The 23,692-nt window shown below is 52.6% G+C and overlaps 2 protein-coding genes across 2 annotated transcripts in view; both read right to left on the bottom strand.

Annotated features, from left to right (window-relative positions):
• The window catches only part of CFDP1 (craniofacial development protein 1), a 192,089-nt gene that overhangs the window by 144,361 nt on the left and 24,036 nt on the right, over positions 1-23,692 (bottom strand). The window lies entirely within an intron of this gene.
• The window catches only part of SF3B3 (splicing factor 3b subunit 3), a 37,185-nt gene that overhangs the window by 7,906 nt on the left and 5,587 nt on the right, over positions 1-23,692 (bottom strand). Inside the window, exons 6-18 of the mRNA XM_075940588.1 lie at positions 23,000-23,112; positions 21,593-21,730; positions 20,335-20,438; positions 17,481-17,646; positions 17,212-17,307; positions 16,594-16,666; positions 11,574-11,725; positions 11,108-11,263; positions 10,438-10,593; positions 9,208-9,351; positions 6,930-7,052; positions 5,290-5,444; positions 1,074-1,248 (exon numbers count right to left, since the gene is read on the bottom strand). Of these exons, the coding sequence (XP_075796703.1) occupies positions 1,074-1,248; positions 5,290-5,444; positions 6,930-7,052; positions 9,208-9,351; positions 10,438-10,593; positions 11,108-11,263; positions 11,574-11,725; positions 16,594-16,666; positions 17,212-17,307; positions 17,481-17,646; positions 20,335-20,438; positions 21,593-21,730; positions 23,000-23,112 (1,751 nt within the window). The remainder of the gene's footprint in view (positions 1-1,073; positions 1,249-5,289; positions 5,445-6,929; positions 7,053-9,207; positions 9,352-10,437; positions 10,594-11,107; positions 11,264-11,573; positions 11,726-16,593; positions 16,667-17,211; positions 17,308-17,480; positions 17,647-20,334; positions 20,439-21,592; positions 21,731-22,999; positions 23,113-23,692) is intronic.

Below are 23,692 nucleotides of genomic sequence, written 5' to 3'. Positions count from 1 at the left end.
CTGCTGCTCGCCTTGCTACCAGGGCCTGTGGCCACGGAGCTCGAAAGCGCAGCACGGTGGATTCCTCACTGCCTGCAGGCCTCCGGGCTGTGCGGCCAGCCAGCTTCCCAGCAAGCCCCAAGCAGGGGCTCAGGGCTGCAGCAGGGAGGAGCCCCTCCTCACCCAGGTAAGCCCCACCCCAACTGCCTGCCCTACCTCGAGACTTCCCCAGCCTAAAAACCTCATCCCCAACCCCACCCCAACACCCACAGCCCCTCGTCCTGCACCCCAACTCCTTCATGCCCAGCCCCACTGCAAAGCCCACACCCCCAGCCAGAGCACTTGCACCCCAACCTTCTTTCCCAGCCCTGATCCCCTCAAATCCAGCCCCAGCCAGAGCCCTCCCACCCCATCCCAACCTTCTGCCTCTGCCCTGAGCCCCCTCCCACATTAGAACCTCTTGGCCCTCCCCCGCCACGTGCACCAGTAAGAAGGTGATGTGCCGCACGCCCCCTCCACGCTGGTGCGCCAAAGAAGATTCATTCTGCTCAGGGGTGGGAAACAGAGCCAGCACTGCTCCCTGCCGTGGAGCTACAGCTTTGGGGTTGCAGCTTCCGAAACACCAGCTGCCCCCCCAGAGAAACCCGGAGGGAAAACCAGCTCGGCAGCGACACGCGGGTAGGACCGGTGTGCAGGGGAGTGACCTGCATCGCCCGGCCTGCGAGTTACCGGCTGGCAGCGTGATTGTGCACAAGCGCCTGAGCTGAACTGGAAAGCCAACCCTGGCCACAGGGCGTCTGAGGCTGCTGCTCTCCTCCAAGGATCAAGCGGCAGTGGGCCGCCCGCTGGGCATTAAGCAGACACCCACTTTACATGTGGAGCCGGGGGGGAGGGGGGATTAGCCTACGGACAAACTCTGAGTGCAACACAACCCCCGAGTCTGGGCAGCCTCTCCCGCCCTCCCCTGGGCCTGCGCCTGCGCCGCACTCCGCCCCGGTGCCCACACCCAGCCCCCGAGGTACCACGGGCGGGGACCCTCCACACAAGGCAGGGCGGCCAGAAGCCTGCGCCAGCACGAGGAGCTGCCTGGTTACCTCAGCCATCTGCTGCTTCCGCTGGGCTTTCGTGGCCTCGGTGTAAGCGTTGTGGTCCGTCTCGATGACGATCAGGTTGCTGCTCTCGGGGTGAATGACGAACTTCCGGGGGGTGTACTGCAGCGGGAAGGCGACCTGGTTGAAGACTGCCCCCAGCTTTTCCAACGCCAAAATCCTAGAGGGCAGAGCAAGGCCACGGGCATATAACAACTCCCCAGCGCCAGGGAAGACAAGGCACCGCTGGCTGCTGCCCCCTCAGACGCCAGGCCAGTAGGCTCAGGAGAGGGGCGAGAACCGTCTGCTCTTCCCCAGCCCCCCAGCACAAGCCCACCGAGATCTCAAGAGCGCTGCGTGGGGAGGGAAGCGACGAGTCAACTCGCATGAGCTTATCAGGCAGTCAAGTAGTCACGCGACTCGTCGCTCCCCCCACCACCTTGCTGCCTCTATCAGAGAGGGGCAGCAAAGGGGGGTGGGAGCTGGCTTAAAAGCTGGTTCCCCCCAGCACCGTCTCTGTGGGGGCAGAGGAGGCAGAGGCACAGCTGCGGGACTGGGCGTGAGCCACCAGCTCCCAAAACACTTAAAAAAGCAGAGGCTGAGAATCTGGGGCCGGGTGCGAGCCACGACAGCCGATTCCCAGCTGCGCCTCTTCCTTTCAGATGTATTAAGAGTCGTCAGGGGTTAGAGGTCCCATCACCTGCAGCTCCAGTTTCCCCCCCACGTCGATTAACTGAGCGGTCAATGGAAACTCCATCGACCAAACGCAATGTAACATCCCTAGCGCTGCTCAGTGCAGCTACACGAGGGCTCAGCAATGGACTGGTTGTTGAGAGTTTCCTGGCAGAGGCCGGTATCGGATGCCTCGGAGGAAGGCAAATGCTCCTGCCTCCAAGACACCAGGCCAGCTGCGCAGTGTTGTGCGGGCGGGAGGAAGAAGAGAACTTTCTTTGTGCTCCCTTTCAGGCGATCAGACTATGCCAATGCCTTCCGTGCGAGGAGCCCATTCTGCAAGCTGGAAACTGAGTCTCCCCGAACTCCCACTTGCCTGTTTAAATCTGAGCTCATGCTATGCCTGTGCCAGAGACGACAGAACAAGTGGTGATGAAAGCTTTGTGCAAAGGGTGCTGTTAGGAGGGGAGGAAAGGTGGGTGAACGGAGGAAGAGAATCTTGAGATTACAGCATCTGAATCTCAATGGGCTTTCGACACTACAGCTGGCTCAGAAAACGTCTCTGATGAAAATCAGCTTAGTCACAAGACAAGAAAAATGCCAGCGTCTGAATGGCTGGTCTTTCTGCAGCTCGTCTGTTCAAATGCCAGCTCATCGGGGCCAGAATAACCACGAGTCCCTTCAGAAAGAGCCCTTCAAAAAACTGTTGGATGCCACAAAGGGCCAACAAGAAGAAAGTGCCTGTTTGTAGTTACATAAAGCAGGGCTCCGGAATGTAAGCTTCCCCTCTATTTTCACGCATCTTCCTAATTACCCCCCCCAAGCCACCCCCAGGCAACACAAAAACATGGCCTTGCCTTTGACTTTCAAACCAGCAACTCACCCCAGGCCTTTTCAATTCACAACACACTTTCTTTTGTCTGTTGTTTTGCAGCCTGTAGCCAAATGATAAGAGAAACCTCCCATACACAGGAAATCTGAATTCCTTCCCTCACCTGGGAAGAGCCAGAGTCATTTTTAAATCTGTTTGCAGGTGAATTCATGTTCTTTGGCAACACAATAAATCCAACAGCCCAGCGGTTCAGGGAGCACTCGCGGACCTTTCTGGTGGTCTACAGAATGAGGGATTTTAGGCACACAGCAATGGGGGACTGAGGAAGAACATTCCATGAGAAAATGTTTGGCGTTGGTTAGTGCCAACAATGGCTTGGAACAAAACCACGATGGTGAGCGGGGCATGGAGTTGCATTTTCCAAGCAGAGGCCTATAAAAAACAACGGCTCAGTTTGTCTTTGCTGCTACTGGTCTACCACAGCTACTGACCTGGAGAACTTACACGGTGCTAAAATCCCCAGGGAAGTGAACACAACAGCTCAGCCTTGCTAGCAAAGTACTTATCTGCTAAGAAAACTGATCTGTGAATCTGTCTGTCCCAATATGGGTATCTGCTGCCTCACACGAATGTAATGCAGGGGAAGCCCAGACGGTGCATTGTGACTTAGTAATAGAGATGCAGCCGTGTTAGTCTGGTCTAGCTGAAACAAAAGACAGGACTATGTAGCACTGTAAAGACTAACAAGATGGTTTATTAGGTGATGAGCTTTCGTGGGCCAGACCCACTTCCTCAGATCAAATTGTGGAAGAAAATTGGCACAACCATATATACCATATATCCTTTGTATCCCATTCGTATATATGGACATGCCAAGTTTCTTCCACAATTTGATCTGAGGAAGTGGGTCTGGCCCACGAAAGCTCATCACCTAATAAACCATCTCGTTAGTCTTTACAGTACTGCATAGTCCTGTCCTTTGTGACTTAAATAGTCTTATGTCCTGCCCTCATGCATTTACAATCTAATCTGAACAAAGAAACTGACTACGGCAGACCTGGAGAAAGGAACTTAATTCGTTCTACTTCGCACTTCTAAGACCATGGGAACCTGTTATCACTTTTTTCCAATCCATTACATACCTGCCCCGAACAGTTCTCCCCTGGGACTGTGGCTATTCACGGTTATTGAACAAAATAGGCCTAAAACTATGCCCACTTTATTCAATCACTAAAAACTCAAAGTACCAATTACCGTAACAAAAATTCCTTTTACAAACTAACTACAAATTACATTTGATGAGCCTACTGCGGGGTCTGCCTCTTCCTATCAGCTGACCACATACCGAAGGCATGGATTTTAAAATGTACTACCGTATTTTCCGGCGTATAAGACGAATTTTTATGCTAAAAAACATCCCCAAAAAATCGGGGGTCGTCTTATACGCCGGGTACACAGGCAGTCCCCGACTTCTAGGTACTAACGGGGCTTTTCTCGCCCCATAGGGCACGGACTGCGGGACCTCACGGTCCCGCCGCCCGTGTACTCTGGGGCGAGAAAAGCTGCTCTGCGTCTCCCTGGTCTGCAGACCAGGAAGATGCGGAGCAAAGCCGCGGAGGGGCTCCAGCACCGGGGCAGCCCAGGCACTCCTGGGCTGCCCCGCTGCCGGCTTCCCCGAGGCTTTGCAAAGCTGCGGGGGGGCTCGGGCAGCGAGGAAGCCCAGGCGCGCCTGGGCTGCCCCGCTGCTGAAGCCCCTCCGCAGCTTTGCTCCGCGTCTTCCTGGTCTGCTGGAGACGGTCCCCAGCAGACCAGAGGCACCGGGAGCAAAGCCGGGGAGGCGGAGGGGTCCCACGCCTCTGAGGCTTTGCTCTGGCAAAGCCTCAGAGGCGCGGGACCCCGCCACGGCTGCGGCTTTGCTCCCGGTGCCCCTGGTCTGCTGGGGACCGTCTCCAGCAGACCAGGGACACCGGGAGCAAAGCTGGGGAGGCGGAGGGGTGCTGGGGCGCTGCAGGTTGGCCTCTTAAGGGGGGGTAGTCTTATAAGGCGAGTACAAGACGAAAACCTATTTTTTAACTAGAAACTTAGGGGGTCGTCTTATACGCCCAGTCGCTTTATACGCCGGAAAATATGGTAATAGGAATTTGAACTGATGAGCAAGTTCCAAAGTTGAAAACGGTCCCAACTATTACAACTCTGCCCCGCGGGCAGGCCCTGGATTACTAACCTTGGTAAGAGAAGAATTAAGACCAGACAATTTAAAACTGAACATCTGCAGCCAAACTAGTTTTGAGTCATGACTTGAAACCCTAACTGGAGCTGCTGAGTAATCTGCAGACCCTTGGGTGGAAAGATTCGAAACGACAGAGCGGTGAAAAATGTGTCCGAACCATGCACCCAGCTGGCTCATGCTCAAAGGTGCCAGACCATCTCCCGGCTGGGGACAGAGCCCAAAGGCCGTTATATCCCAGTGAGGTGGGATTTTTGCTGCAAATTCTCCCAAACGCTATAAATAATCTTGGCACAAACCTGACAGCTGCTGACTGTGAAGAAAGAGTCTGTAGTTAACGAGGGGTTTTATGGGGAGGCAGCTGACGGTCAAGAGCTTTCTTTGGTCAGGCAGCGCATCAGGAGACCTGCAACAACCTGAAAGGTCCCTACAGCCCTTTCTTCTCCGGAGAGCTGCTGGCGCCCCGGCACAAAAGTATCACCAAGACGTACCTCAGTGTGTTTGTGGAGATAGCAACAATGCCCTCTGGACACTGCTCAGATGCGAAGCCAGATGCAAACTCGAGCGTCTCGTAGGACAGGGGGGTTAGATGGAAGCGGGACTGGTAAGAGTAACTCAGCCAGGAGCGACTGGACATGGCCAGCACCTGGAGAAAGAAGAGAGACAGCGAATTCACCAACCTGGCCGTGAGAGGAAGTCAGCTCGCTGCAGCGTTCATCAGAGCACATTCCAGCAACTGGACTCTCCACCACTGGAAAATCTGATCCATCACGGGGGCATAATTTCACTCTGCCAGAGACCAGCTTCACAACCACTGCCCCGCTAAGGAGCAACACCCAGCTCAGGGATCAGCCAGCGCAGATCACAGGGATGGCGTCATGGCAACCTGGGCCCAAACGGAGTTTTGGAAAATGCCATTTTCTCCAGAGAAGCCAAGCTCAACAGAAACACCCCGCAGCTTTTCTTTCCCAACAACTTTGTTTTCCAAGGAAAGCAGGTTCCTTTAAACAAACATCCCCAATCATGTTGCACCCTGAATATTTCAGCACTGAGCTAGCGCACTAGCTAGTCTGTTTCCAATCACTGCAAGAGGAAGGAAGAAAGCAAACAAAACAGCACAAAGAGTACAAAGTACATTCAAGCTCATTCCGCTTCAGCCTAAAGGGTTATTTATATCTCCGGGGCTAGTTAAGAAGATTTGAAGCTGACCATGGTTTTGGCTGGGCAGCCAGACCGAATTACACTAAATAACGTACATTAGACTCAGAGGGAGGGGGAAATCACTTGAGCTCAGTGCAGAGGGAAATGCAAGGGACCGGCCTCTAACTAGGATATATATTGCACAGTTTTAACGTCTCTCTTTCAAGGGCCCCAGCGAGCTTCACAGGCATTCCTGAATTGAGCCTCAAAACCTCCATGAGAGGTGCCATACTTATGAGGGGACCGTGGAAAGCTACATGCCACTTAGAGCAGAATCCAGAGCCCCAACCCAGTCCCCTGCACTGCCCACTGCTAACCCAGCTCTTCTCAACCCGGGGGCAGGGGCGTGATTTATCAACAGGCCAAGCTGGGGGCGGAGGGGGAGCTGGCTTTCCCCAGAAGAGCTGCAAACACGATTCCAAAGGATCGGATCCTCAACTCCAAATCCAGCCAGTCTCAGCTGACTAAGCGGCTGACTAGCCCTGGGTAAACAGCTCCAGCCTCTTCGGTTAGCCTCAGCCTGCCTTGGGCCTTGCCCATGGCTGCTCATGCTGGGCTCTTCCAGCCTCCCTACCTGCGCAGGAGAAGGCAGCACGCTGGAAGCGCCCTACAGAAACTGCGGGAGCTTTTACAGACAGCAGAGGACTGGCCGGGCAGGCCGGCCCGCCGCAGCTCAAAGAGGGCAACGATGGCGAGGAGGCAGGCAAGCACCACAGGGCCTCGGCTCTCAAGGAACAAGGCGAGGCGGACGCATCCCAGGCTGTACGTCACGCACATTCTATGTCCCAGGCAGCTCCAGAATGACGCTCCCAGCTCCTCTCCTTTACAGCGAGCCAGTTCTGTGGTGCAGCAGGGAGCTGTTCTGCGCCCCGCTCGCCACGGAGGGAAGCCTCAGACAAATACTTACGCCGTGCCGTCTCGCTTCACTTACCGCCTCTTGGCCTTGCATTCGGACTCGGAAGAGTTTCACGGGGCGGGAGCCAAGGTACCGGGTCCTGGTATCAGACAGATCTCCAGTGACTGGATCCAAGACCGTCCGCAGCAGCACGCCGTTCTTCATGCAGGAGACACAGAAAGCTCACGCTGGCTCGGGAGCACAGAGAACAAATACCGGCCGAGGCAGCGCGCTCACCCAAACCCCCTCCCCTAATGATCAAAGAACGCCCAGGTGCCCAGAGAAAGGTCTTGGGTTGGACTATTTGGAAGAGGTTGGTGAGTTTCACCTACATAAGAATGGCCATATTGGGTCAGACCAAAGGTCTATCTAGCCCAGTATCCTGTCTACCGACAGTGGCCAGCACCAGGTGCCCCAGAGAGGGTGGACCAAAGACAATGATCAAGTGATTTGTCTCCTGCCATCCCTCTCCAGCCTCTGACAAACAGAGGCCAAGGACACCATTTTATCCCCTGGCTAACAGCCTTTTATGGACCTAACCTCCATGAAATTATCTAGCTTCTCTTTAAACTCTGTTATAGTCCTAGTCTTCACAGCCTCCTCTGGCAAGGAGTTCCACAGGTTGACTATGCACTGTGTGAAGAAGAACTTTCTTTTATTCGTTTTAAACCTGCTACCCATTAATTTCATTTGGTGTCATCTAGTTCTTCTATTATGGGAACTAATAAATAACTTTTCCGTATTCACCCTCTCCACACCACTCATGATTTTATAGACCTCTATCATATCCCCCCTCAGTTTCCTCTTTTCTAAACTGAAAAGTCCCAGTCGCTTTAACCTCTCTTCATATGGGACCCGTTCCAAACCCCTGATCATTTTAGTTGCCCTTTTCTGAACCCTTTCCAAGGCCAAAATATATTTTTTGAGGTGAGGAGACCACATCCGTACACAGTATTCAAGATGTGGGCATACCATCGTTTTATACAGGGGTAGTAAGATATTCGAGTCTTATTTTCTATCCCTTTCTTAATAATTCCTAACATCCTATTTGCCTTTTTGACCGCCGCTGCACAGTGTGTGGAAGTTTTCAGAGAACTATACACAATAACTCCAAGATCTCTTTCCTGATTTGTCGTAGCCAAATTAGCCCCCGTCATACTGTACGTATAGTTGGGGTTATGTTTTCTAACGTACATTACTTTACACTTATCCACATTAAATTTCATTTGTCATTTTGTTGCCCAATCACTTAGTTTGGTGAGATCTTCTTGAAGTTCTTCACAGTCTGCTTCTGTCTTGACTATCTTAAACAGTTTGGTATCATCCGCAAACTTTACCACCTCACTGCTTACCCCTTTCTCCAGACCATTTATGAATAAGTTGAACAGGATTGGTCCCAGGACTGACCCTTGGGGGACACCACTAGTTACCCCTCTCCATTCTGAAAATTTACCATTTATTCCTACCCTTTGTTTCCTGTCTTTTAACCAGTTCTCAGTCCATCAAAGCACCTTCCCTCTTATCCCATGACAATGTAATTTACACAAGAGCCTTTGGTGAGGGACTTTGTCAAAGGCTTTCTGGAAATCTAAGTACACTATATCTACCGGATCCCCCTTGTCCGCATGTCTGTTAAATTGTCCAGCACAGCACCTCAGGTAGCATTTATCCAAACAACCTTTTTATCACAGGAGCACACACTTAGTGCTGGCAGTGCTAAAGCCTGGACAACGGAGAGCAGTCCCTGGGATCATGGGCATGCTAGGGATGTGAACGGGTAACCGATTAACCAGGTAACGGTTGACCGGTGCCCAGGAGCTAGCAACCCCACATGGGCTGGAGCGGTTCCCCACCCGCGATCCCACTTAGTTAACTGGTTAAACTCAACGCTGAACTGGTTAAGTGATTAAATGGGATTTTACACCCCTCACCCGCTCTGTAACTGCAGGGGGTGCTCTGCACCGCTGCCAGAGAACACTTCCTGGAAATGCTTCCTTATAATCACTCTTTTCAAAACGGAGCTGGGCCCACACAAGGTAGGTCGTGCGCCAGGCCCAGCCGCGGAGGGCTTGCTGGCCTGTGATCAGCTGGGGAATTCACCTCAAAGCTCCCTACTTACGGGGACTTGCTGAGCAGCTGGGGAACTGCAGACTGTGAGAGTCGCTGCGTGACTAAGCAGAGCTTTACGCCCTGATGGGAGTGTCCGCGTTGAGGGCTCATGCTGCCGTGCTGGACAATTTAACAAGCGTTTAACAGTCTTTCAGGCTGAATGAGTCTCGGAAGGGCTTGCAGCAACCAGGCAAGTGCTCCTCACCTGTAATCCGATGTTCAGGTACAGGAAACCAATGGAGCCCCGCTCCCCCAGCTCATCCTGTTTTTCTGCCCCTCCCATCTCCACGATGCACAGCGATTCTGGCTGAGCAGGGAGGGCCTGCATACTCAGGGGCTGTAAGCAATCCTGGAGGTAACAGAAAGGGGCAGGAGCAGGCAATTACCACGAGAGCGCCAGGCCACGTTTGCAAAGAACAGTGCTCCACGGACACAGGAATTCCCACGAGAATTATTCAGGGTTTCCTAGTGCACAAGCACTTTGGATCCATCGCTCCCTCCGCCCCTGGCTTTCCCCAAGGAGGCTGCATTTGCATTTGAGCAGCCTGGCACAATGGCTAGCGGCCCCGCACTGCATTGCTGGCTACAGGCTGGTGAGCTACGGTAAGCGTTCTGAAGGGCCAGACACAGAGAGCTGCCAGTTCAAGCCCAAACTCTATAGGTCTACTATGTACCATGGAAAGGCAATGCAAACCCAAGCCTACGAAAAAGGCCTTCGTTGGTGCAGGTAAGTGGGGGAGTAGAAGTCCGGATGGGGACCGTCAGCAACCACGCCTGAGAAACCCCATGGGAGGTGCAGGCAGGGTATATGGCCTCCTATGCCTTCCCGCCCTACCGATCACGTACATCACAGAAGCTTGGGGCAGGGTTCAAAAGCAAAGGCTGCACTTCATCCTCACTCAGCAGCAGGATAAAATGAGCTTGCATTTACTCATGCCCTGCCTTGGGCAAAAACTGCAGCTTGGACTGAACCACCAAACCTTCCTTGGAAAGTGGAACCGCAGCAAGAGCGTTCGCTGGCTGCACTGTGGTTAGCTGGAGAAGCAGTTCTAAGGGGCGTAACTGCGTAACCGGCCAAGCGGTTAACCGGTAAGCATGAGCGGGGCGCTGCGCCAGCCCCTACTGGGTAACCGGGAAGCGGCGAGGCTGCCGGTGAACCTTATCCGCCCCCTAGTGCAGGTGCGCCCCAATCTTCCTTTCACAGAGTCCCTGGATAACTCCAGGGTTATTGAACCAAGCAGCAAGTCTTTGGGCGCTGGTGGGCATCGGTGCATGCCAATCTGTGGGATGCTACGCTGTCTGCAAGGGACGACTGTCTGAGAAAGGATCTCGGGCCTATGTTCCAGGCGAGGCTAGGTGGTCTGGCCTTAGGTGCTACCGACGCTCTAAAGGCAGCACGACCCGCAGCAAAGCACGCGCAGGAGGAAGTGCTCACCGAGGGGTCCAGGGAGATAATTCGGACGGTGTTGTCCACCAGCCCCACGGCAAGGAAGCGGGAGCGCTGCTCCCCAGGAGGAACGTTGGCCAAGCTCATGCACACCACGTCGGCCGACATCTCCTTCCTCTCGGTGTACTCGTTCAGCTGTCCTGACTAAGACACGCACAAAGGGATGATCACCTAGGGCTGTGTTTCTCAAACTGTGGGTCCCGCCCCCCCCAGGGGGTCGCGAGCAACTTACAGGGGGGGTCGCGGTATCACAAAGTTTGAGACCCCCTGAGCTAGGGGATGGGCCAACTGGTTCAGACGCAGCCACCCCCCAGCGGTCACCAGGGTCAGGGCTCTGAATTCCACCTAGCACCTGCCACTTGCAGCAATTCTCAACAGCCTGGTTTTGGCCAGGACCGGAAGCACCAGGACACGCAGGAGAACCACAAAAAGCAGCCTGAGCTCCAGAATCGGGAGGGTGGGTCGCTCTGAAGGCTCGTCCATTTGGATCACCCCACCCAATGACGTGCTACAGGCTGGGCAGGGTTCTGCCAGGCCCCGCTCTAAGGCCCTACTGAATCCTACTGTGTGGACACAGCCGAGGCTCCCCCCTCTCTGAGGTTGTAACCCAACCTCAGTTCCCTGGGGCAAAGCTCTCGGCAGTTTTAAATCCACATACTGGGTCCATCTCAAAGTAGACCAGTTCTCCTCCAGTCAGGGCGATCACCACTTGTCTCTGGTTCACGGCACACTTCACGATGGTCTTCTTTCCGGGCGTTTTCCACTCGTTCACCCTTTTGTCGGCTCGGATGTGCCGGATGCCGTCCGGATAAACCTAAAGCAGAAAACCCAGCAACCTTCAAACTGGAGACAACTCTGCAGTTGGCTCGAGACGGGGAACTTCTGAGGGCACGTGACCCGGAGCCAGTCCCGCCCGAGCGTTAACCAGCTCTGGAGGAACTAGGGCTAAGAGATTCCAGCAGGCTCAACCTTCCAGAGCTGGTGAAATACCTGGCTCAAAGGATCATGCTCCCTGACTGGCCAACCTCGCGGAGCTTCTGCCAGAGCATGCACAGCACGGATGCCAGGACAGCTAGCCGAGAATGGCAGGCATGGATGGCCAGGAGGCCCAAGGGCAGCCTTACCTGTACCAAAGCATCGTCCCCCAACAAGGAACAGGACAAAGTGGGGGTGGTACCCAGGAAGCCAGAGTCAGTCACTTCCTCTACAGTCTCTCCGATAGACAGCACCAGGGTGGCATTTACGAAGGACACGATGATATAGGCATCAAATTCATCTGGTCAGGGAGACAGAGAGGGAAAAGGGCTGCCGATTAGCTGCAAGGTCTCTAAACGAGCAAAGAGACTGTCAAATGACTAACAGTGATTCCAGCAGGAGGCCCGTCACCCGCTGGCAGCACTACACAGCACTTTGTCTCAGGAAACACAGCAGGGAATTAGCCTGCCGGGCCCTCGCAGGTTCACAGTCTAGCCGGTGATGTCTCGGGGCACAAAGTCAGCTTGCGATGCCCTGGATTCTGGCAGACGGTATCACCTACAGCTGCCCTTTAACGGATAATATGAGGAGGCAGAAACCTTGAAGTCCATGTTTGCTCCACTCAACTCCAGAAAGGACACAGCACATGGACTTGTACAACAAAGCAACCTGCCAGCTCAACACCCACTGAACTGGACACGTTCCGCTTACGTGGCCTCATCCGAGAGGTCTCTACACCCCCAAGCAGCCCTGCTGACTTCACCGAGATTATTCATGTGACTACAGGTTTCCCATAAACATGGGCGGATGGAGTTATTTAGAAGTAATGTACAGGGACGTTAGAGGCCACGTACTACCCCTAGCTCCAGCCAAGTCTAGGCATTGCTAAACCATGTCAATTTTGGTAGCCACCTTTCTGGTGGCTGCTAGGGGCTCTGGACAAACACCTGCCTCTGCTCTCCCTGGAACAGGGAAGAGAGCTGCATTAGTGCCTCCAGGGCCAGCCTCTCCCACTGGCTGTAGCCACAGGCCCAGTGGGGGAGTGACACTATTCCCAGCCACTGCTAATAGGACTCACTAGAAGAAAAAGCATGGGAGTGCTGTCGGGGGGCTGGATGGGGAGACGAGAAAGCTCACATCTGCTCCCGTATCAGCCTTTCCTCGCGCTCGCCAGCCCTAGGACGCTCATAGGAAGTTCTTAAAAATGGCATTAAATAAAACCCAAAACATCTTCCTACAATGAAACGCAGCTGGAGAAATGGAAAATGGAGCCAGGAGCTTGGATGCAGAAACCAGACTGTCCCAGATAAACAACTCAGCTCCTCTCCAGAGGGCTGATGCTGCTGGCACACGCGTGACATTTCTAACGTATGACAAACCCGTTTCACTCAGCACAGCGCCAAGCGTCTCCAGAGCTATTCCTAGCGGTACGAGACAAAAGCGCTTTGAGTGGCACACGCACGAGTCCTGATTTCTGTCCACTGAGCAGCATCTCCCAGGATTAGCATGTGAATGGGAGATGAATGAGTAGCCGGTCAATTCTTCAATATGCAACAAAAGTCCAGTCTTCGATTGAATTCAGGGTGCCAGCACTGCGGGACAGTGGTTTCCAGGGAGCAGTGCCGAACATGCTCCCAATCTACAGCTGGGCTTCGTGTTCTTTTGGAAGGTCAAGCGGGGTTAACTGAAGCGCTACAGTAAGCGGTCATTCTTCTCACATCTGTTCGGACAGACGGGGTTGCCAAGCCTGCTCTAGCCCACCAGGGAGAGAAAAGTCTCTTACATACTGCTCACAATATGCATGTAGTAAAACAACTAATTCCCAGTGCACAGCCCGCAGCTGGAATTCTTTGCCAGCGATTAGCAAACGAGAAGACCAAAACTCTTTCCGGCAATGTGCCGGTCTAAGCACAGAACTGCTACTGGATTGGTCTGGTGATCTCTCAAGGTTTTAATATACACTGGTTACTCCCCCTAAGGTGGGCACCATCCCCTGAAAGCCCGACTCAGTCTCAACCACTGGAAACTGACACTAAGCTCCTTCCAAGAGAGTCCCAGAGCCAGCCATCATCCACAGTGCTGAACAGTTCCTAAGCTACACAAATCCTGCCAAAACACATTCCAGCCAACTCTGAAAGCCCCGTCCCTCGTTAGCCAACTCCAGGGCTGTTGCCTCTTGCAAGGGGACTGCCCATAAGACACATCACTATTTCCCAGCAGACACGCGATTAGAAGGAAGAGAGAAATAACTCGGCTCCCATCTGAAAGCAGCAGCTGCAAGAGAGAATCCCGTTCCAAAGGAGACGGGTCACTCCTATTTGATCATGACTACTTCACTGGATCAGATTTTTCTTTATACAGATTTACTCTTTACAATCTGATGAGGCATTTAGACACTTTCGTAAACACTGGAGCATTCAATGCATGCATGTTCAGTAACAAGCCAAAATGATTTTGCCTCAACTTTTGGCTGTCCCTCTATCTGAACCTCTGAAATAAAGGATATGATTTAGCAGACTGAAATAAATGAACAAAAAATCATTCATTGGGATTCCAGCTGCAGATTTTGCTTTAGAACTGTAGAGTAATTAACCGGAAATTAAAGGAACTAAGTTTCTAAGTCACATAAAAAATACAGCATTAGAATAAAGGGCTTTTTCCACACCATAAGAAAAATCTCTCTTGAATCTCAGTACAATCCAGTGTACAGACAATCCGACTCTCTGGAGTTTTAGCTGGGGGTGTGTTATTCCGCATGCGCACACAACAGTTCAGAGATGCTTATTACTGCTAGACTTACTTCGCTTTCCTCCTTTCTACAAAGAGGCCTAGTAAACAGAGAAAAATATTGTACTAGTCTGGAAGAGGGACAGCAAATGTCCTGTAGCTTCATGAATCTGGCCTGAAGAGTTTATCATGCTTCAGGCACAGCACTTCATACTATCCTCTTACACGTTCCCCACAATACATTCTACTGGAGTTTGTCTAGCGAGGTTCCGTCCTACAAGAGCGATCTGTGCCTTTCACCTCACTTTGTTACACTGTCTCAGAACTCCGTTTCCAATGGAGAAAAGTCCCCTTTGAGGGAGCGCAGAAGGAACAGTGATAAAAAGGTCGCCTTATTGAGCGTGCAATTTCACTGAGACTCTGGGATGAGGGTCCCAAGACACCACATTTCCCTGGGAAGCCACACTCGCAGGTCAGAGGTCAGGGCGGGCTTTGTGGCAGGAACCAGAGGCTGCCTTGTTCTCGGAAGGCCTGAAACTTGAGGGAAGATCCAGTTTGACTCGGGTTTACCTCTCCATTCAGAGGCACTCCTGTGTCAAAACAGGCCCTAAACACACGCAACGTGCCGATCTTTCACTGGCCTTCTCTTGGGATTCTGAAGTCTGTTGGGAAGCCAAGACAAGGGGGAAGCCCAGCTAAAGCATTAAAGGAATGCTGAGCTAGCAAAAGCCAACAGAGGTTGGGGTCAGTCACTCCTGCTCCCAAAGGATCGTGGGAGGAGACAGGGATTCAAAAAGCTGCTTTCTGATCCCCAGCCCTCCAAGGAAGGTTTTGGGCAGACAGGATGAATGTAAAGCTTCCCAACTGCCAAGGCTTCTGGAATTCATGTACTGTAAAGCTCAGCACAAAGGTAGCCTCAAGACTGCATCTCTCTGGGTAACCTGAGAGCCAGCACAGTAGCCCCTAGGAGTAGGTACACACCTGTGGTGATCAGCACCTCCACCACCAGCCACCTGTGGAAGAGAAAAAGAGGCTTGGTATTGGTAGCATCACCATGTACCAGCCAGAGTTAGTAGTTGCCTTGAAGGCTGCCAACCAGCACTGCGCTTGCAGCAACCTCCCAGCACGCGTGTGTTGTGGCAGGGAGGGGCTGTTTGGCACCTGGTCACAGCTGGGTAACCCACACGACAGAGAACCAGAGAGCACGGAGACACTCCCAGGCAGTTTCGGGAGAAGAGGCGCGTTTTCGAGGGTGCTGCGCTGCCTCTGGCGAAACCCAGGTGAACTCGCTGAAAAGAGCTTTTGTTACCACTCGAGGCTGTTTAGAGACGGCTGAACTTACAGTCGGGCCCAAATGCGGCTTTCCTCGCCTTTACAACAAACATGCTGCTCATGGAAACCAGAGAGGCCAGCCTTGTCTGCATGGATCAAGAGGAACTGCACCCTGGAACCTGCCTGTGGCATCTCTGGGGAGAGGGGGTGGTGGCATTCTGGTCCATCGCCTGGACATGTAGCCACCGCCCACACTCGCCTGAGACGTACCCACCGTGATTTTCGGGGGCCCAGGCACATCAGCCACCTTGCAGAGCGGCAGGACGAGGCTATCTATACCCAGTGCTCCGTGGAGTGCGTGTGCAGGCTAGAGACGCCTCACTCGGTTTGTGGAGCCCACCTGGAATCTTTCTTGGCTTCTCAAGTCTGAGCAGGAGACCAGCAGCAATCCGGAGACCTTCGCACCCGCTTCCCTTCAAGGAGGGAGCATGAGCAGCCTAGGTGTTTGGGAGGCCTCTAACCTCACCCCGCAGAGGGGGCTGTGTTCCTCCATTGGAAGGAGATGAGTTGGTTGCTCTGCACTGCTGCGATCACACCGGCACTGGTCACCCCGCACACACTGTTGCGTGGTTGGCTGGGAAATGCTGCCTCCCCCCGCAAGCATCCCGTAACGCTGCAAAGAGCACCCACTTTTGGCACATTGGCAGGGGAAGCAGAACTGCAAATCCAGATGTAGCCTCATCCGCCTCTGCCTGGACATGCCTCCTATGCCCGTTGGCAGCCACCACGGAGGGGGCGGAAAACACAACCGCGCCGCGCCCCACCCCCTCTCCTCATGCTGCCACTGACACTCAGACTAATTATCAGCGGGCACGGATACTAATTAAAGACAGAACCTTTGACACGGGTTCATTTGCACCCGGTACTGAAGACAGCTGCTTCCTCCAGGGAATGCCCATCCGGCGCACCGACGAGACGGGGAGAGTAACAATGTGGGGAAGACAAAGGGGATCTGAGTCTTGGCATGGCATAAGGTACGTGCAGACAGGGCCGCTGGCCCAGACCAGCTCGCGGTTCCAGAGAGCGCACTGCGCCATTACTTCACACCGTTCCCCGGCCCTCGGAGAACATGCGTCATTGCAGGCTGTGCTTGACGGATGGATGACGTACCTTCAATGTGCCTCCTCACGGTCCACACAGCGTTGGGGTTACCGGGCAGCTCTGAGACGGCCATTTCCGACACCTAACCGGAGAGAAGAGCAGGGCTCCTTTGAAAAGAGGGGTTCAGGCTCACAGGTGCGTAGCCCCATCACAAAGGGACCCCAGTGACTAGCGGTTAATGCTTACTGGGCTCTTAGAAGACATTTGGGGGGACGCTGGAGCCAGCTATCAGCACAGAACTCTTAGAGCCAGGACTGGGGGCTCTAAACAAACCTTATGGGACTGAGGGAAACTTGGCCACCCCCATGCTAAGTGGACACCCTGCTCCCTGAAACCACGGACGCTGCCGGACCAGAGAGGGCCAGACTTTAGAGGTTCAACCTGTAGCACTTATTGGACCAACTTCTGCTGGTGAAAGACAAAGCTTTCGAGATCCAGAGTCTGAAGAAGAGATTACATTTACATGGGACCTTTGGCAGAAAAGGGCACAAGAACTAGGCCCTTTCAGAGCTGAACCAAGGTCTGGCTTTTGCATCACAGCACCCCTGTGCAAGCTTCCCCGTAAGTTCAAAAATGGCCCTATTAGAAGGGCCTTCCTGCTGTGTATTTCTAGCCCGGGGAGCTCACCTCAAGTCCATGCCGTAGGACCCGCAGAGACGACCGAGGCCCTCGCCCACAGGCCACATATAGCTGGGGAGTGTCTTCGTTGGCCAGATCTGCTATCTGCACAGAGGAACAGAGGGTCACACAACACGGCGAGGAGACAAACTAAAGACCAAGTGACTTAGCAGTACAAAGGATGAGCCACTGGCCTGCTGCTGAGGGCTCCCAACTGGAATGGCCCTGCACCCCCAGAGGGCAGGCTGGAGGGAGAGGGGAAGATGAGAACGACATACCTGACAAAACAAGATCGGAGACAGACTGTCCAGCTCATCCACCAACACCAGGTTCTTGAGCGGCCGTGGCTGGAAAAAGAAAGTGTCTCCTTCCTCCAGAGGCATGGCAGAGGAGAACTCCGGCTCCTCGTCGTCATCTCCCAGATGGGCTATCTGGTAAAGGTAACTTCAGACACAAAGCAGGAACAGAACAATCAGAGCAGGCTCCTGCGACTGCTCGGCCATGTTTTCGGTGTGGGCGAAGGGGGAGGGGGACCCTAATAAGATAGTAGGGTCTCTCCAGAATATTCCAACTCTGGCCTGGACGGAATGTTCTCTCTGGGAGGGCAAGGAGCTATTTCCAGTTGTTTTTGGGCTAAAGGCTCTGGACAGAACAGTGCTCAATCCACTTCTCCTGGCTCCTAGACTTTGCTGTCTCATAGCAGGAGACAAGTGCTGAAACCATACAAGAGCAAGGCCACTGGCTAACAGCCTCCGAGTCTGCAGGTGTTGGGGACGAACACAGGCAAGTGCCATTTTCTGGGTGTTCAAAAAAATCATTTGCTCCCCTTAAAGAATAAAATTGTCAGACACACAGAAGAACATAATTTGTTGGGCAAAAGTCAACATGGTTTCTGTAAAGGGAAATCCTGCCTTACTAATCTATTGGAGTTCTTTGAAGGGGTCAACAAACATGTGAACGAGGGGGATCCAGTAGATATAGTATACTTAGATTTCCAGAAAGCCTTTGACAAAGTCCCTCACCAAAGGCTCTTGTGTAAATTACATTGTCATGGGATAAGAGGGAAGGTCCTTTCATGGACTGAGAACTGGTTAAAAGACAGGAAACAAAGGGTAGGAATAAACAGTAAATTTTCAGAATGAAGAGGGGTAACTAGTGGTGTACCCCAAGGGTCAGTCCTAGGACCAATCCTATTCAACTTATTCATAAATGATCTGGAGAAAGGGGTGAACAGTTAGGTGGCAAAGTTTGCACATGATACTAAACTGCTCAAGGTAGTTAAGACCAAAGCAGACTGTGAAGAACTTCAAAAAGATCTCACCAAACTAAGTAACTGGGCAACAAAATGGCAAATGAAATTTAATGTGGATAAAAGTAAAGAAATGCACATTGGAGAAAATAACTCCAACTACACATAGAATATGATGGGGGCTAATTTAGCTACAACAAATCAGGAAAGAGAGCTTGGAGTCATTGTGGATAGTTCTCTGAAGACATCCACGCAGTGTGCAGCAGCATTCAAAAAAGCAAATAGGATGTTAGGAATCTTTAAATAAGGGATAGAGAATAAGACAGTGAATATCTTATTGCCCTTATATAAATCCATGGTACACCCACATCTTGAATAATGAGTACAAATTTGGTCTCCTAATCTCAAAAAAGATATTTTGGCATTAGAAAAGGTTCAGAGAAGGGCAACTAAAATGACTAGGGGTTTGGAACGGGTCCCATATAAAGAGAGGCTAAAGCAACTGGGACTTTTCAGTTTAGAAAAGAGGAGACTGAGGGGGGATATGATAGAGGTCTATAAAATCATGAGTGGTGTGGAGAGGGTGCATAAGGAAAAGTTATTTATTAGTTCCCATAATAGAAGAACTAGAGGACACCAAATGAAATTAATGGGTAGCAGGTTTAAAACAAATAACAGGACGTTCTTCTTCACAGAGCGCATAGTCAACCTGTGGAACTCCTTGCCTGAGGAGGTTGTGAAGGCTAGGGCTATACCAGAGTTTAAAAGAGAACTAGATAAATTCATGGAGGTTAGGTCCATAAATGGCTATTAGCCAGTTTGGGTAAGGAATGGTGTCCCCAGCCTCTGTTTGTCAGAGGGTGGAGACGGAGGGCAGGAGAGAGATCGCTTGATCATTACCTGTTCGATTCACTCCCTCTGGGACACCTGGCATTGGCCACTGTGGGCAGACAGGGTACTGAGCTGGATGGACCTCTGGTCTGACCCAGTATGGCCATTCTTAAGTTCTTTAATACGAAAATAAGCAAGTTTCACCCACATACCCGAGAAACAGATCCGGAGAGAAAGCCTGAAAGGTTTCTCGGGGTGTTTGTGCTCTGGTTCGGCCATGATGACTGCTAGACTCGTGGTGTCCAACACGCCAACCACTAGCCACATGTGGCCATTTGGCCGGCTGAGTGTGGCTCGTTCGCTATCTCAGTGGATACTGGGTCAGAGCTGGCTGGACGCCATGGAGCTAGGCCCTCGTCAGCTTGCTAGAGCACCACCTGCTGGCTGACTTTACAGGCGCGGACCACAAACCCTTGGAAATTCAGGTTTTTCCAGATGGGGACCCGTTTTGACAATTCAGGAAGACTTGGTGACCCAAGACAATTCAAAAACGGGGGGAGGAGAGGGGCAGAGCCACCTGGGGAGACACTCGGCGACCCTTTTGAAGTGTGATGGCGACCCCTAGGTTGGGAAACCCTGCTCAGGGGATCTGGTAACTGTGAGCACCCGGGGCTGGACACACGCAGAGGGCTCGGGTCGGAGTATGCCTACTGCTCATCTGCAGAGACAGTGGTGTCTGCGTGGGCCGAAAGAGCGATTCTGTTGCCTGTGGAAGGTGGGATCAGGGAGCTGGCTCCCTGGCACTAAGGGCAGGCAGCAGAGAGGCCTCACACCCGGGGTACCCCAGGGCGATGCCGCGCTGCCCCCAAGAGCTGCCAATCTACGAGCCCTGCCAGAGTCTAGCAATCCCGAGGCAGCCCTCTGGCATACATTACTAGGCTTAAAACTTTCCTGGTCAACTAATTGCACATTCCACCGCGTGCCATGGCAACCCATCGTGCTGACGAGAACACTCGGCAGGGCAGGTGAAGGAAACAAGACGCTCTACTCACTGGTTTCCAAACTCCGATGCCACAAAGAGGAACCCCGTTTTCAGCACGCACATGGCAGCAGCCCCAGGAACGGTATCAAAATACTTCAGTCGGATCTCTGTCACCTGGAAGCACCCAGGAGGGAGCCGGGTAAGTTCAGCCCATCTCCGGAGATGGCCCATGCCCCCCGCCCCACGAGCGCAGCCCACGCTCCCATTCAGGAACGGACGCGGACAGGACAGCAGCTTATGGCAAGGCTGCTATGGAGTCACCGCCAAAGGAAAAGAGCGGCAACTGAGCATAGCAGAGAGTGTGTGCCCTGTTGCTGGTTTGGGGCACCGCTTTCAGTCCCGTTTCAAACTGGCTGGCATTCTGAGCCCGCACATAAGCCAGGCGTGCCACTCGACTCTTGGGCTTGCGAAAGACGTGAGAACGCTCAGCACTCCTGAGACAACCCCCACCTGGCGTGCACACCATTCGCTCAGAGGGCTGGGCAGACGGCTTTGGGAATGGCCTTGGGCAGTTCTGACAGACCTGAAGCAGGCGTGATGTTCTCATGAAAGCCTGAGGCCAGACAGACGGCAGAAGGGACTGTCTTCTATCGTGACACCTCCTGGGATGGGCGTGCCATGTCAGAGGCAACGGGGATTAGGGCTATTTTGGACGTTATTTTCCTGAGACCACTAATGGGGGTTACCGCAGTACTGCTCTCGCTGGTGTCACAGTGACTGGCAGCACAAAGCAATTCCCCTCTCTTTCTAGTCCTTTCAGCAGTTTGTTATCCCTGCTGGAAAAGCTGCAGGACACGGGACGCCAAACTGGCCGACTCGTTTGCACACAAGAGATTGCAGGCACCCAAATATTCAATCCATAGGTGCAGCCAAGTGTGGCTGCTCAGACCAAGAGGGATCATTACTCTCTGGAATCTGTCATCGCCATGACCTGTCTCTCAGAACCTCCTGGTCACATTTTGGAGCAGGGACCATGGGTCACGTTTTTAAAAGTACCCATGTGGCTTAGCAGCCTGAGCCGTCTGCGGTTTTGTAGGTGTCACCCTCTGCGTGTGCGAGCAGTAACTCCCAGGTTCTAGCAGCTGCCACCTAACAGGGCAGATGCAGTCGCTTGTCTCTGTTCACGGGTAGAGACCAAGTTAAAAATAATGTAAATTAGGGGAGGTGTGTGCTAGAACGAAGTGTAGTGATCGTGGGAAATGCAGCATGACAGGGAAGCATCTCAAGGACACGAAATCCACGAAGCAGCTCTCTCCACAATCACTCACCATGTCTTCATCAGTCTCTAGGGTGATTTTAAAGATATCTCCCTGCTCCGTCTGGGCCAGGAAGAAGAACATGGACTTGGTCTTGTGCGTAGCAGAGCAGACAAAAATCATGCCCCTCTCCGGATCATCCAAGTCATTCTGCCCCAGGAAAGACAAGCAAGAGGTAAGGAAGTGGGTTGTGCCCATAAATGCTCACAATACTATTTATGTGGTGTTGCTGGACTCTGCGGTGCTACAGGCCCGTTGTTGTGTTTGAAACCAATCAGAGGGTCAGGCATGTCAGCGGTGGAGCAGACCCAACTGTATCGTCTCTCAGCAAGGCCATTCCCCTGCAAGGCAGAATACACTCTCCTTGCTCAATGGTCCCAGCAAAAGGAAAGGTCTCAGCACACGGAAAGGGTTTCATACGTAACGTACCACTTCCCAGTGTTCTCCTGACTCACCCAGAACGCTCTGAGGAGAGCCGATTCTTCCCAACATGTTTCTCAGACGAGCCAAAACTGTAAGCCCTTCTCCCCCCCCTTTTCCCCAGGATGAACCATCTCACACACGGCAAAGCCGACTATGGCACACGGAGTCACTAGCCATTCAAAGCTGACCACCAAGGCTGCCCTCAATGCATGCTACTGATACGTGCCAGCCAGCCATACCCTACTTTGTTTAAAACAAAAGAAAGTACTTCTTCACCCAGCATACAATCTGTGGAACTCACTGCCAGGGGATGCTGTGAAGGCCAAAATAATCGTATTTAAAAAAAAAATCAGTAAGTTCATGGAGGATAGGTCTAGCTGTTCGCCCAGACAGTCAGGGACAGAGCCCTGTGCTCTGGGGGTCCCCAAACTGCCAAAATGTGGGACTGGACAGCCAGGGACGGATCTCTTTTTAATTCCCTTTAGAACATCTGGGACTGGCCTCTGGCAGGAGACAGGATCCTGGGCTAGATGGATGACTGGTTGTAACCCAAAGGACTGTTTTTATGTACGCCTCTAAAAGGAACCAGCACGAGGTGGACACAGCAGCTGTGGAATTTTTCTGCCCATACAGTGTGAATCTTTCCAACCACCCCATGGTAAATCCTGTTTCCTCCTACCAATGCTCCCATCTTGGAGCCTGGCCAGAGAGAAAGGACTATCTCAGGGGTAAGCCTCAGAGACGAGACGAACTCCACCCCCCATTTCAGATCACAGGCTAACTCCCAAACCTTCCCTTACAGGGCATGTGATTGGCTAGGAAGGCAGGCTTTCCCTCGACACCCCAACAGGTGATAGCTTGACAGTCTTTCTATCGCTACACACCGCCTTCCTCAACAGCCTCTCTGGGACCTACACAAAAGCTGAGAGTAAGTGTCCATTTGGAACCTTGAAAGAAAAGGCCTCTAATGCAGGATGCAAGAGATGCAATTCTCACCCTTCTCCTGGGAATTGGACATCTGATATCAGGCTGGTCACCAAAGTTTTTGTAGGTGATGTAGTTTTCAGAACAGATCAGCACCCCGCTGGGACCATCAGAGCCGCCAGGCACTAAGGGAGGAGATGGAAATTTCATTAAGAGAAGAGAAGAAGCCCTGTTGCTCAAAAGCAATCTGGATCGTCTTCATTCCGTATTCTCACATACAGATCAGACCTGCCTCAGCTGACGGTGGAGAAGACAGGGGGTTGTAAGCATGGGCCTTTGTGTTTGCATCTGGCAGCGTTAGGGTTGGAGAGTGATGAATGGAAGAGTGGAATCAAACTTAAGAGGGTCACCAACAGCTTAATGTTTCATTTTTACACCTCTCTCTCATTCCCATAAATCGACTCAAATCTCTGAGATGCTGAGGCAGCTGCAGAGGTGCCAGTACCCCAAGTTCACATGTAACTGAAATGCACTTATCTGCTACTGCAATCATAAGCTCACCCCTAGCCGATCTCCGGGTACTGCCCTCTCAGAAATGGAAATTACCAGCAATGAAAACTACAAACTGAGTGTTCACAGAGAGCCTGGAGCCCACTAGCCTACAGGACCCACAGGGCACATATAAGACAGATCATAAAATTGGGACGGGACCCCAAGATGTCATCTAGTCCAGTCCTCCGCACACAGGGAACTGTGGATCAGCCC

Source organism: Pelodiscus sinensis, chromosome 12 (assembly GCF_049634645.1).
Source record: "Pelodiscus sinensis isolate JC-2024 chromosome 12, ASM4963464v1, whole genome shotgun sequence".
Taxonomy (NCBI): domain Eukaryota; kingdom Metazoa; phylum Chordata; order Testudines; family Trionychidae; genus Pelodiscus; species Pelodiscus sinensis.
The sequence above is the reverse complement of the archived record's forward strand: the minus strand, read 5'-3'. Positions and strand labels throughout refer to the sequence as shown.